General features: G+C 46.1%; 1 protein-coding gene across 24 annotated transcripts in view; it reads left to right on the top strand.

Moving 5' to 3' along the window:
- matr3l1.1 (matrin 3-like 1.1) overlaps positions 1-12,420 on the top strand; it is a 26,367-nt gene that overhangs the window by 6,767 nt on the left and 7,180 nt on the right. For 14 of the 24 annotated variants that reach the window (XM_046030757.1, XM_046030752.1, XM_046030751.1 and 11 more), the window contains 15 exons: positions 657-733; positions 823-854; positions 945-1,064; positions 1,558-1,683; positions 1,976-2,092; positions 4,356-4,480; positions 4,559-5,277; positions 7,825-7,915; positions 8,005-8,153; positions 8,239-8,597; positions 10,214-10,292; positions 10,388-10,413; positions 10,493-10,621; positions 10,715-10,845; positions 10,944-12,419. In XM_046030757.1, coding sequence (XP_045886713.1) covers positions 657-733; positions 823-854; positions 945-1,064; positions 1,558-1,683; positions 1,976-2,092; positions 4,356-4,480; positions 4,559-5,277; positions 7,825-7,915; positions 8,005-8,153; positions 8,239-8,597; positions 10,214-10,292; positions 10,388-10,413; positions 10,493-10,621; positions 10,715-10,845; positions 10,944-12,419 — 3,756 coding nt within the window. The remainder of the gene's footprint in view (positions 1-656; positions 734-822; positions 855-944; positions 1,065-1,557; positions 1,684-1,975; positions 2,093-4,355; positions 4,481-4,558; positions 5,278-7,824; positions 7,916-8,004; positions 8,154-8,238; positions 8,598-10,213; positions 10,293-10,387; positions 10,414-10,492; positions 10,622-10,714; positions 10,846-10,943; position 12,420) is intronic. The other 10 variants (XM_046030746.1, XM_046030745.1, XM_046030755.1 and 7 more) reach the window with 10 other exon arrangements.

Raw genomic sequence — 12,420 nt, 5'->3', positions numbered from 1 at the left:
CTGCGACAGAACCGCAACGGTAGCAGGAACTTCAGCGTCACTGCGACAGAACCGCAACGGTAGCAGGAACTTCAGCGTCACTGCGACAGAACCGCAACGGTAGCAGGAACTTCAGCGTCACTGCGACAGAACCGCAACAGTAGCAGGAACTTCAGCGTCACTGCGACAGAACCGCAACAGTAGCAGGAACCGCAACAGTAGCAGGAACTTCAGCGTCACTGCGACAGAACCGCAACAGTAGCAGGAACCTCAACAGTAGCAGGAACTTCAGCGTCACTGCGACAGAACCGCAACAGTAGCAGGAACCTCAACGTCACTGTGACAGAACCTCAACAGTAGCAGGAACCTCAACGTCACTGCGACAGAACCTCAACAGTAGCAGGAACCTCAACGTCACTGCGACAGAACCACAACAGTAGCAGGAACTTCAGCGTCACTGCGACAGAACCACAACAGTAGCAGGAACTTCAGCGTCACTGCGACAGAACCGCAACGGTAGCAGTTTCAGGATCAGACGCAGGAACCACACACAGTCGTCTACTCGTCTTTGTAGATTGTGGACATTATAACGGTTTCTCGTTTAGTTTTGAATTTTAATAAAAATGTTCTCAGCTGACAGATCAACATCTTAAATATTATCTGTTCTATCATTGAAGGGCCGACAGCCAATCAGAGAAGTGGAAGGTTGAAGGCAAACCTGGCCGGCAGCCCCAGACGTCCAATCAGAGCTCCAGTAAAGACACTTGATTGTTTTCTCAGAGGTCATGTTCTCCTCCTCCCTAAAGCTGCACTAACATCTGTTTCTTTCTGTGTGTTGAACAGAGTCGCAGGCAAATAAAACCCTCCAGAAGAAGGTAAAGACTCTAAGTCAGAACGCTGTAAAGTTTAGTTCAGCTGCTTCTGTACGAACGTAAATAATACGTTGTTTATTGTGTTTGTGTCAGACAGAGAAAAGTAAAGTGGTGTGCGTCAAGTTTCCGGCTCAGTCTGTGGACGAGACGTACCTGAGAAAACTGACAGAACCGTTCGGAAAGATCGTGAAGATCCTAATGTTCCCATCTTTAGTGAGTCAGCATGCTTCATCACACACAACCAAACTGAAGTATTTTATATATGTGTGTGTGTGTGTGTGTTATTGTTGTATAATTCTTTTCTTTGCTTTTTACTTTTTATCCTGAACTTTGGGTTTGATCATTTTCATATTTCACATGTTGTCTTCATCACATTCACTCAAGTAGAAAGACTGTTGTTGTGTTTATAAATCTGGAATTACGCTGCACTTTAGATCCAATTCCACTTCTTTCCAAACCCACACAGAACAGGGTGTTCTAGTTAACTGGAGGTCAGCTGATTGGTCGGTTCCACTCCTGTCGGGAGGCAGATTTGAAATGTAGAGTGATGTTAACATCATGCAAGTTGTACATAAAAGCATGGAAGAATTAAGTGTCCTCAAGACATTTGCCTTCGTGCAGCGCAGTGAAGCATCACTCCAGCGTAGAACACGTGCAGTTTTTCCACTCGTGGTGTTAAAGGATCAATCTGTTGTGAACCCTGCAGGCGTTTGTGGAGCTGGGCTCTGTCGATCAGGCGAAGGACTTGGTGAAGTTCCACGTTAACTATCCTCCAACTGTGAACGGAGAGCAGATGGAGTTCAGCATCTCCAGCACCTTCGGCTTCCTCCAGGTAGGGATTCATCCAACCAGCAGCTCGTGCTACAACGGGTATCAAGTTCCACGTAGGGATGTAAAACAGCAGTAAGGATGGTAGCGGGACAGGAGTGGGATGTGGATAATCGGACTAGTAATATTACCTGTAGCAGTGGGTGGAGCTTGATAGCTGAACGCTCTGGCTCCCATTCTTCTTTTGGAGACTCTGGGAACCACAGGTGCATTCTGGGAGCGCAGTGCTCCGGTGGGGCAGTAAGGTACTATGAGCTCTTAGAAGTCCTCTGATGGTGTTTCCTGTCTCCTCACAGAGTTCTCGGGTGGTGAGTTTCTCTCCGGTTCCAACAGGAGAGGACTGCCAATCAGATCTGTTCACCATCATCAAACGCTTCGGCACTCCTCTCTACAGCCTGTTCCTGCCGTCTAAGGTGAGATACACCAAACTGTTACTGGTACTGGTCAGTCTGAGGGCGGTGTCACACCTGCCTCAGTTAGTCCGGTTGAATCGTACTAGAGTTCGTTCTCCCCCTCGGTGCGGTTCGTTTGGGCAGGTGTGAACGCTGCAGTGCGCACCAAAAGCGGACGCTTTAAAACAAACTCTGGTGCGGTTCGCTTGTGGTGTGAAAGCAAACGAACCAACCTCAGGATTTTATGATCCTGAGCTTTATCTCCAAAGTTAAACCACTAATAAATCCATCTGCTGCTGCGTTCAGCGATCTGATAATTGATCTGTATAAGCCGCACTGTGTTTATGAAAATCTTTTAGCAGCGTATACTTGTCAGCGCAGGTATTTTCCCTGATTAATAGGTTAAAATGTTAAAAAGGAGGTCCAGTACTCGTTTACACTGTCAGTCCATAAAACATGTGTGACAGCGATCCCACAGCATACTGAAGGCTAATAAGCCAAATTATTACTGTACACGCCCTGTTTTTACGTTATTATTCATACCAGGCTCTGCGGTCGGCCTGACATTACTAATCATGCTTATAATAAATGATCACTTCGTGAACTCTTTGCGATTCAGATCAGAAGCGTTAAAGTGCTGCATAAACGTCTGTCAGTCACCGGAGTTTGATTTCCCCACGTGGGTCCCGATGATGCAGGATGACAGTCGCCAAAGCTGTCCAATCAACAAGTTACCTGAACGTCTGCGTGACCTCATGGTTACTTCTCTGGATCGTTTGTGAAACTGCAGTGTGAACACGAACCGGACCGGAACTGACATGCAGCAGTGTATCATTTATTTCACTTGGTCCGGACCAAATGAACCGGACTACAGGTGTGAAAGCGCCCTGAGGCTCTGGCTTGTGAATTTTCCATGACATGATGTTTCAGCCCAATGAGAGACGAAGCTAAACCAACCAGAGCAGCAGTATTCTACAGACCGTTTCACTGAGTCACCGGATCAGAAATGCTTTTCTCTGTAACGTTCCGACCCAAACCCACAGACTAACTAGTCGGAGAACAACAACAAACATGTTTCTACATTTCCAGCTAAGATCCGAGCCGTACCTTAGCTAGCCTTCATCTCAGCCGGCAGCCATGATTTAACTGCTAACGTTAGCTTGTTTGGGGTCCGCTCAGTGGCCTGGATGCCGGACCGGGTCTTTCTGCTGCCGTGGTTCTGTTGTGGTCGGCTGGTTCTGGACTCGCTGTCCAGAGCTGCTGTTTCCTGTTGGCTTCTAATGATCCCAGACTTTCTCTCTGTAATAACCGTCCGTGTGAAACACTGCGTGTATATAGTAGGGCTGAAACGATTCATCGATTAAATCGAGGTGGGGGAAGAGAGAGAAAACAGCGAGGGACGAAAAAGCAAGTGTCCAAAGTCTGGGATTATTTCAAGCTAAAGAAAACACCAACTCTGTAATGTTACCGTCCGTCCGCCGTAAAACCAAACTTATGTCGCCTCGGCAACAGCGTGACGGCAGCTGATCAGCAAACAGCAACTTTAGCATTTAACTGGAATCATGATTGATTGAGTTGAAGCCAAAGTAAGACCTCAGCTGAAAATGTGACCACGTGCGTTTGTTGTTCTCCTTTTTGGGCCGCGAGTTGTGACCTCAGTCAGGAGTTAACTGGATGTCGGGAGCTGCACCTTTTAACTCACCTGCAGCTCTATGTAGGTCAGATGATCCCTGCTACCTGCGTGTGCTGATCCATCCTTTCACCCACGTTCTTTGTCTTTATAACTGTAATTACTGCCGTCACATGTAGGCAAGTTTTGTGAACGGCACGACCATCGGCCGACGCTGACAGCCGTTTGTAAAGCAGCTGTCTGGTTGTTTGCTTTATGACACACTATGAATTTCCGAAAGGACTAATAAATATCTATCACCTATAAACGCGCACAGCTGATTCCGTTACGGGGGGGGGGGGCGCCGCCAAGCAAAAGTACTTCTTAAACGACGCATCGATGATTCGTTGAAATAATCTATAGAAGCTTCGAACACTAAAATCATCGTTAGCTGCAGCCCTAGTATTTAGTTATATGGATTAAACGAAGCTTTCAATGAACGAGTAAAACCTGCAAGACCTCAGAATGAGTGTGACTCGAGGCGGGAACACACATTGAGTGTGATTTGGCGACTGATGTGACCAAGTTGGACCGGTCTGTTCCAGTCTGGGTCTGTTGGTGTTGACTGATAAAATCATACTGAGCTGCAACATCAGTTTTATTTTTATTTTTCAGGCGTTCATAGAGATGAAAAATACTCCTGATGCTCAGAAGATGGTGGATTATTATTCCTCCAACCCTCTGAAGATCAATAACGACCTCATCAACGTTTCCTTCTCTGTAGAATACAAGAGCCTCATGTGAGTACAATGGACCGGGTTTATCAGCTGATCTGTGGCTTATGGATCGGTACTAATATTTCCTGTCATGTCCTGCAGGCGGGTCGCAGCGTCTAAGAGGTACGAAGAGGAAAGCTGCTCAACCAAGAGGACGAGGAGTTCGAGCCTGGACAAAGAAGACAAGACGGCAGAGACCAAGAGGCGGAGGGGGGAGGAGGAGGGAGTGAAATCCAGCAGAACCAGAACCAGGTCTGAATCCGGAGAAAAGTCCACTAAAGAAAATCCAGCTAGATCCAGGTCCCGAGAAAAGTCCACTAAAGAGAAACCAGATAGAACCAGGTCCAAGTCCAGAGAAAAGTCCACTAAAGAGAAAACGACCAAAACCAGTTCTGAGTCCGGAGAAAAGTCCACTAAAGACAAACCGGCTAGAACCAGGTCCAAGTCCAGAGAAAAGTCCATTAAAGACAAAATGATCAAAACCAGTTCTGAGTCTGGAGAAAAGTCCACTAAAGACAAACCAGATAGAACCAGGTCCAGCTCCACAGAAAAGTCCACTGAAGAGAAAAGTTCTAGAACCAGTTCTGAGTCCGGAGAAAAATCTAGAGAAAGGTCCAGCAGACAGAAGAGGTCCAGGTCCAGAGAGAAAGGCAGCAGAGACGAGAGGACCAGAACCAGGTCCAGGTCCAGAGAGAAAGGCAGCAGAGACGAGAGGACCAGGACCAGGTCCAGGTCCAGAGAGAAAGGCAGCAGAGACGAGAGGACCAGAACCAGGTCCAGGTCCAGAGAAAAGTCGGTACCAGAGAAAACGGAGACGACCGGTAAGAAAACGCCACGAGTGAACAGCTGTTTGTTTCTTCCACACGGTGTCATGTATTATGTAATATTCAGTAAGTTGGGCCGAGCAGCGGGATCAGGTCTGATCGGGGTTTTGGCTTCCTGTCTTATATAAGTTTTTAATTTTGATTAAAAAACGCCTTCCTCCTGTGATTTGTATCGTCTACCGCAGCGTCTTAATTGTTGTTTTAACCATGTGTGAGCAGACGGTATGGAGCTCCTCCACGCAGTCCCTGCGTCGTGCCTGCACAACACCAGCGTGAAAGTGTTAAACAAGCAGTCGGTCGGAAGCTTTGTGGTTCGCTGCTCGAAACTTTAATCGTCGTCGAACCAGACGCCAAGATTCTTTGCAACAGGCTTGATATGATCCACTAGGAGATGGCAGTATTTGCTTTGCCATTTGACCTGGATCTCTGTTTCTATTTCAGCTCAACTCCCCTCCCTTTTAGTCCGCCGTCCTCCATTTTCCAGTGCAAAATGACCTAATGTTCAACGCGACTCGCACACCGGATGTCTCTTGAGTGACATGTCAGCATTACTCGGAATGAGACCGAGTCGTGGAACGTAAATCTCACAGCTGTGGTTTCCTCTGGACCAGAGGGCTCTATGAGCTGACTGGCTGGCCGGCGCTTGCAGAGCTTCTCAACGGCGAAAAAGTTTGAGCACATTTCCGATCCGCCATCAGTTTTCATAAAACTGCCAATATTCTAAATCTATACAGTTAATTATTCGTCTGAAAACTTCTTAGAAGTGGATTTAGTGGTTGTAATGGGAATTCCAAACATACTGCATGTAACCCTGGACAGGTTCACGTGTGATGTGTAAACGCAACAGCCGAAATCTCTCTGTTCTGTGTGTTATCCAGACTTCAGGGTCTCTGTGGGATGATGTGACTGACCCTAAAGCTGGATAAATAACAGGCTCACTCAGTCGAGTCCTTCTGCAGAAGACTTGAATAAAGTTCACAGAAAGACAAAGCGTTCGCCTGAGCTGCTCATTTGGAAAAACTCGGATTGCCATCACAATTTTGCCGTTGTCGGCTCATCACGCGCGTGAGAGGACTCAGCTGAAGGTAAAACTATGGGTGAGCCGTTGAGGGCCCGACGCCGGAGTGTCTGAGGCTCGCTCGCTGGCAACACTCATGAAAGTACTAGAGTCAGGAAATCACTGTTGGAAGTGGATTTCCTTTAGGTCTGGGACCCTTAATAAAGAGAGAGGAGTGGGTCACAGGACTCAGTACAAAATTTATGTAAAAAGGGTTTTTACTAAGGGAATCCAAAGTGAATATACGGTATTGTTGGATGCTGAATGTGTTTGCTGCTGACTGAATGGGGGGAAAGTGAGAGTCTGAAAACAGCCTCGTGTGAACGGCTTGTTAATGAGGAGGGGAAAAAAACAACGTAGGAATGTAAAACAAAGGCTTTTCAAAACAGAATAAAATGTTTTTCCATGGTAGAGAGTTATTGAGGGGAAAAACTCAAAATTACAGATCTGTCCACATTCTTTTCCCAAGCAGACGGCTCCAAGGTCCTTACAATTGTAAAACAAAACAAACCTCGTGGACGAAAATTGTAAAATATAAAACACTGTCTGGTACAAACAATGATGGTGCAGTGAATTAGTGACGATTCTCTCTGACCTGGTGCAACTTTTCCGGTTTAAGTACAAACTCAGCATCCCAGGGTCTGTGGATCTGACGGGCAGGTAGATCAGTGTGTCGTCAGCGTAAACATGAAAAGAGACACGATTGCTGTGTCTCAACTCGCTTAGTGCGTTCATTTTGACAGGGTAGCGTCTCAAATCAAACACTGCTGTTGTGCACTAACTGGAACTGACTTATCGCAGCAATCCCCCCAGCACAGAGGCCCCTGCAGAGCTCCAAAATAACAGCCTTAATAATAATAAAAAATAAAGTAAGGACAGTCCCCTTTTCATACTATTTCTTTTGTTTGTTTATTTATTTTATTATTTATATAAGTTTCACAAGCCAAGAATTTTCTGTACATCAGGAGCCAGATGTCTCTTCATTTAAACTACTCAAATGTGATGACTGAAAAACAGCAGTTCAAACATTAAAACTATCTGTCACCCGTGTTTTCCTCTGTCGTTGTTGTTGCTGCGGCGGTCTGTGTGACGGCAGTGGGCTCGGTGAGCAGGTCGGCGCGAGCTTCCCCCGCCGCCACTCGCGGAGCTCCTCAACTCCGAAAACATTCAAGCACATTTTTGTTCCGCCGTCACTTCTCGTAAAACTGTCAATATTCGAAATCTACACATTTGATTTCACGCCTCAAAACGTCTCAGAGTGTTCGAGTCAGTGTTCATTCTGTTGTCGGCCTCTCTCTCTGCTGCTTTACGCTTCTCCTGTGCTGTGCTCTCAGTGCGACGCCCTCAAAATATAAGTATGGAAGTGCGAGAGAGAGACAGCAGAAGTCTTTGTCTTCGTCCGACCGGCGGCTCAGGACACCAGCGTACTCGGGCTGCTGTCGGTCACTAAGCATGAAACCTCCACGCTGATTGTCATCTCTCCGCAGACACAGAGTCCAGGACTGATCCTGATCCAGCTCCTGCCACAGACTCCAGACCTGAACCTGTAGACAAAGAACAAACTGAAGAGGAAGCAGAGTGAGTTTCTCATGTATTAAAATCAATAGATAGTCCTGAGACGGCAGCAGCTGGACTGACTAAAACAAGTGAAAATGTGACTCCTGCAGGTCGTCTGCAGAGGAGAGCGACATCGAGGGGATGGAGGTGATCGGAGAGGATGGAGAGAATCTGGAGGATGCCGACGTGGAAGAGGAGGAGGAGGAGGAAGACGACAAGATGGAGGAAGCTGCAGAGAGAACAGACTCACCTGAAGAAGGTAGAAATAAAAAAAAAAAAGCTGAGCTGTTTGTGGAAAAGAGAAAGTGAAAACTGCGACAAAGAAACTCTTCTGTCTGTTTCAGATCAAGAGAAGGAGGTGAAGGACGGAGAGGCTGATGATCAGGAGCAGCAGGAGGAGAAGTTGGTGGTGAAGGAGGAGGAGCCGGAGAAACCTGTGGTGAAGGAGGAGGAGCCGAAGAAACCTGTGGTGAAGGAGGAGGAGCAGGAGAAACCTGTGGTGAAGGAGGAGGAGCCGGAGAAACCGGTGGTGAAGGAGGAGGAGCCGGAGAAACCGGTGGTGAAGGAGGAGGAGCCGGAGAAACCGGTGGTGAAGGAGGAGGAGCAGGAGGAAGAGATGCTCGGGATGAAGAAGCAGGAGGAAGAATCAGAATCCAGCAGAGGAGCAGAGGAGACGTCAGAGACTCGGCTGGAGGACGACGAGGTGGAGACGCACTTTAATAAATTCTCATTCTTTAAGATGAAAAATAAAAGTTTCAGGTGATTCGAGCAGAGAACAGCCGGCAGGTTCTGCTCTGTTTGGGTTCCTGACCTCACTGTGATGTCTGCAGACAGGGCTGTGCGATATGACCATATGTAGCGTTTACAATTCTGCTCTGATCATTTATAACGTTGTGTCGCAAATTCCACACTTTTTGGCATCCATCGATCAGTGAGATTCATCATGAGACCAGCCGACACCTCAGACCAAACGCAAATTTAATCCTCGCTTGAGTTTTATCGCTGGACTGCTGCCGAGCGTTCACACACAATGCGATAATGGGAATAAACCCACGGTGCTACAGCGCTATGAAACCAAAGTCAACATTTAGCTGGGATTTAATTCGAATAAACGGAGGTGATGCTGATTTGTTAAACAAATGAATTCATGCTCTGTCAGCAGGACTTGTTTGTTTTCTGAATGGAGTCAGGGCTACGCTATGCTAACTCGTTCACAGTAAAGTACAACGACAGCTGTGGGATCAAGTAACAGACACATATTCTCACCAGGTAGTTCCTGGTGACTTCCTCGCTTTCTTTTCTCCCAGCAGCCTCCAGTTTTGTCTGGTTTTTGTATAAATATGAAGAGGCTGCGTCACAGAGCTCTGGGAGCCCACTGATGCTAACAACAGCAGGGAGTCGAAGCGCGAGTGAAGATAAATTGATTAAAGTAAAGTGTTAATTTAATAAAAGCTTTTAGCTCCTCCTGTCGGTAAACGGCTCCGTTATCAGAGCTCAATCTGGTCAGACTGCTGGTGTTTGTGTTCAAAGCTCCGGCGCCGGAGTCGTTTTCTAGTTTTTTCTGGCTGTATTTTTCTCAGATCTGGTCAAACGCTGTTTCTGCAGCATCTTGTAATATTTACAGCAGCTACCCAGAGAGGCTGAAAGGAGAAGGACGATTTATTCTCTTTCCAAAACCTGAAATAAATCCAGAAACATGTCGGCTGTGGATCGTTCCTGATGTTAGTTAGCTGACGCTGGCTAACTTCCTACTGAATGTAACGTAATAAAGTCCTGCAGACCAGCTGTACAGGAACACTGTTGATCCTTAATATCGTTGTCTTTTGTCTCAATCGTCGGTGGTTCACTGTACTGTGTCATCGTCAGGTTTTAGCTTGTACCTTTACATTTTTTTCACGTCAGTTTGAGTTAGTCTGACAGCCTGAATACAACCTTCAAATGTTTAATGCAACTGCAAAACGGGCTGCTTCTTCCTGAGATCGCTTTTTCCAGCACATTTGACACTATTTCTGGGTCTCTCACACCAAAGGCATGTGTCTTATCCACTACGCCATCACCGCCCAGCCTGCAGAGACTCTGTCCCTCCGCTCTGAACGCTCTGAAGCTGTCGGTGACGTCCAGACGGTCAAAACACTGACAAGCGATCAAAGTTCACAGGACTACCGTTTATCTTAGTTTATTTTAGTTTGTTTTAGTTGCTGAGCTGGCAGGACAGGAGGGTTTCTGAGATATGAACGAAACTGTGAAACTAATGTTTATACACAAGCTGATAAATATCAGGTCCTGGTCTGACCAGTCTCTGTCCTGCTGCGTCTCCAGGAGGAACCGGATTTCCCAGTAGACCTGGAGAACTGCATCACTCTGGATGAGCTGGAAGAGGACCAGTCTGATGACCAAGGTAAACCCTGAGAGTCTTGGATGACGACTAAATCTAATCTTTTTAAATTCAGCCTCTAAAGACAATAAAATTCTCATTCCTGTTTGAATTTGCAGAAGAAGTCGTCAGAGAGGAACGCGAGGTGAGGAAGGAGATTTTTTATTAATGACACAGTTCTGTCGTCAGACATGTTCTTATATGTTGTTGTTGTTTGTTGCCAGCGTCGGTCCACCCGAGTGATTTACTTCAGAAACCTCCCGCTGCGTTTCTTCACCGACGTCGAGTTCATCGACCTGGTGAAAGAATTTGGGACGCCGGTGCGCTACGTCATGGCCAGCCATCGCCAGAAGGTCAGTGTCCCGCCATCACCCCGACGAAGCAGAGGAGTTCTCCTTCACGGACTTGGTGACTGGATGACATCTCTTCACCTTTGTGTGTTTCAGGGTTTCATCGAGATGTCGACTTCTTCAGAGGCTCAGAGAGCCGTTAAACAGCTAACCTCTAAACCTGTCATCTTCAACTCCTCCAGACTCGTGATCCAGATCTCCAACAAATACAAAAGACTCATCAACGGGTCAGAGTCTAAAACTGTCTCCTCTTTGTTCCTGTACACCTGTCTGCCAGATCTCTGCGATCGTGTACCTGAATCCCTGTGAATCCCTGTCTTCATAGGTGGGCGGTTCAGACGGCCAAGGACTCAGCCGAGGGGAAGAGAAGCGAGCGCAGGAGGAGCGAGAGACGGAACAGGGACGAGTCCAACAGGAAGTCCTCGAAGAAGACTCCAGAGAAAGAGGCAACGTCCAAAACAGCCAGCCAGAAAGACTCTGCATCTTCAAAGACTCTAGAGAAAGAGTCAGTATCTAAAAGGACTCCAGAGAAAGAGCCGTCATCTTCAAAGACTCTAGAGAAATACTCTGCATCTTCAAAGACTCTAGAGAAAGATTCAGTATCTAAAAGGACTCCAGAGAAAGAGTTAGTATCTAAAAGGACTCTAGAGAAAGACTCTGCATCTACAAAGATTCCAGAGAAAGACTCTGCATCTACAAAGACTTTAGAGAAAGACTCTGCAACTACAAAGACTCTAGAGAAAGAGTCAGTATCTAAAAGGACTCCAGAGAAAGAGCCGTCATCTACAAAGACTCTAGAGAAAGACTCTGCATCTACAAAGACTCTAGAAAAAGGGACAAAGTCCAAAACAGCTAGCCAGAAAGAGTTGTCATCTTCAAAGACTCTAGAAAAAGACTCTGCATCTAAAAAGACTCTAGAGAAAGACTCTGCATCTACAAAGACTCTAGAGAAAGACTCTGCAACTACAAAGACTCTAGAGAAAGACTCTGCATCTAAAAAGACTCTAGAGAAAGACTCTGCATCTACAAAGACTCTAGAGAAAGACTCTGCAACTACAAAGACTCTAGAGAAAGACTCTGCAACTACAAAGACTCTAGAAAAAGACTCTGCATCTAAAAAGACTCTAGAGAAAGACTCTGCATCTACAAAGACTCTAGAGAAAGACTCTGCAACTACAAAGACTCTAGAGAAAGACTCTGCATCTAAAAAGACTCTAGAGAAAGACTCTGCAACTACAAAGACTCTAGAAAAAGACTCTGCATCTAAAAAGACTCTAGAGAAAGACTCTGCATCTACAAAGACTCTAGAGAAAGACTCTGCAACTACAAAGACTCTAGAGAAAGAGACAACGTCCAAAACAGCCAGCCAGAAAGAGTTGTCATCTTCAAAGACTCTAGAGAAAGAGTTAGTATCTAAAAGGACTCTAGAGAAAGAGTTAGTATCTAAAAGGACTCTAGAGAAAGACTCTGCATCTACAAAGACTCCAGAGAAAGACTCTGCATCTACAAAGACTTTAGAGAAAGACTCTGCAACTACAAAGACTCTAGAGAAAGAGTCAGTATCTAAAAGGACTCCAGAGAAAGAGCCGTCATCTTCAAAGACTCTAGAGAAATACTCTGCATCTACAAAGACTCTAGAGAAAGAGTCAGTATCTAAAAGGACTCCAGAGAAAGAGTCAGTATCTACAAAGACTCTAGAGAAAGACTCTGCATCTACAAAGACTCTAGAGAAAGAGTCAGTATCTAAAAGGACTCCAGAGAAAGAGTCAGTATCTACAAAGACTCTAGAGAAAGACTCTGCA

This window comes from Micropterus dolomieu, linkage group LG19 (genome assembly GCF_021292245.1).
Source record: "Micropterus dolomieu isolate WLL.071019.BEF.003 ecotype Adirondacks linkage group LG19, ASM2129224v1, whole genome shotgun sequence".
In the NCBI taxonomy this organism is placed as follows: domain Eukaryota; kingdom Metazoa; phylum Chordata; class Actinopteri; order Centrarchiformes; family Centrarchidae; genus Micropterus; species Micropterus dolomieu.
Note: the sequence above shows the minus strand (reverse complement) of the source record. Positions and strands in the feature narration are given on the sequence as shown.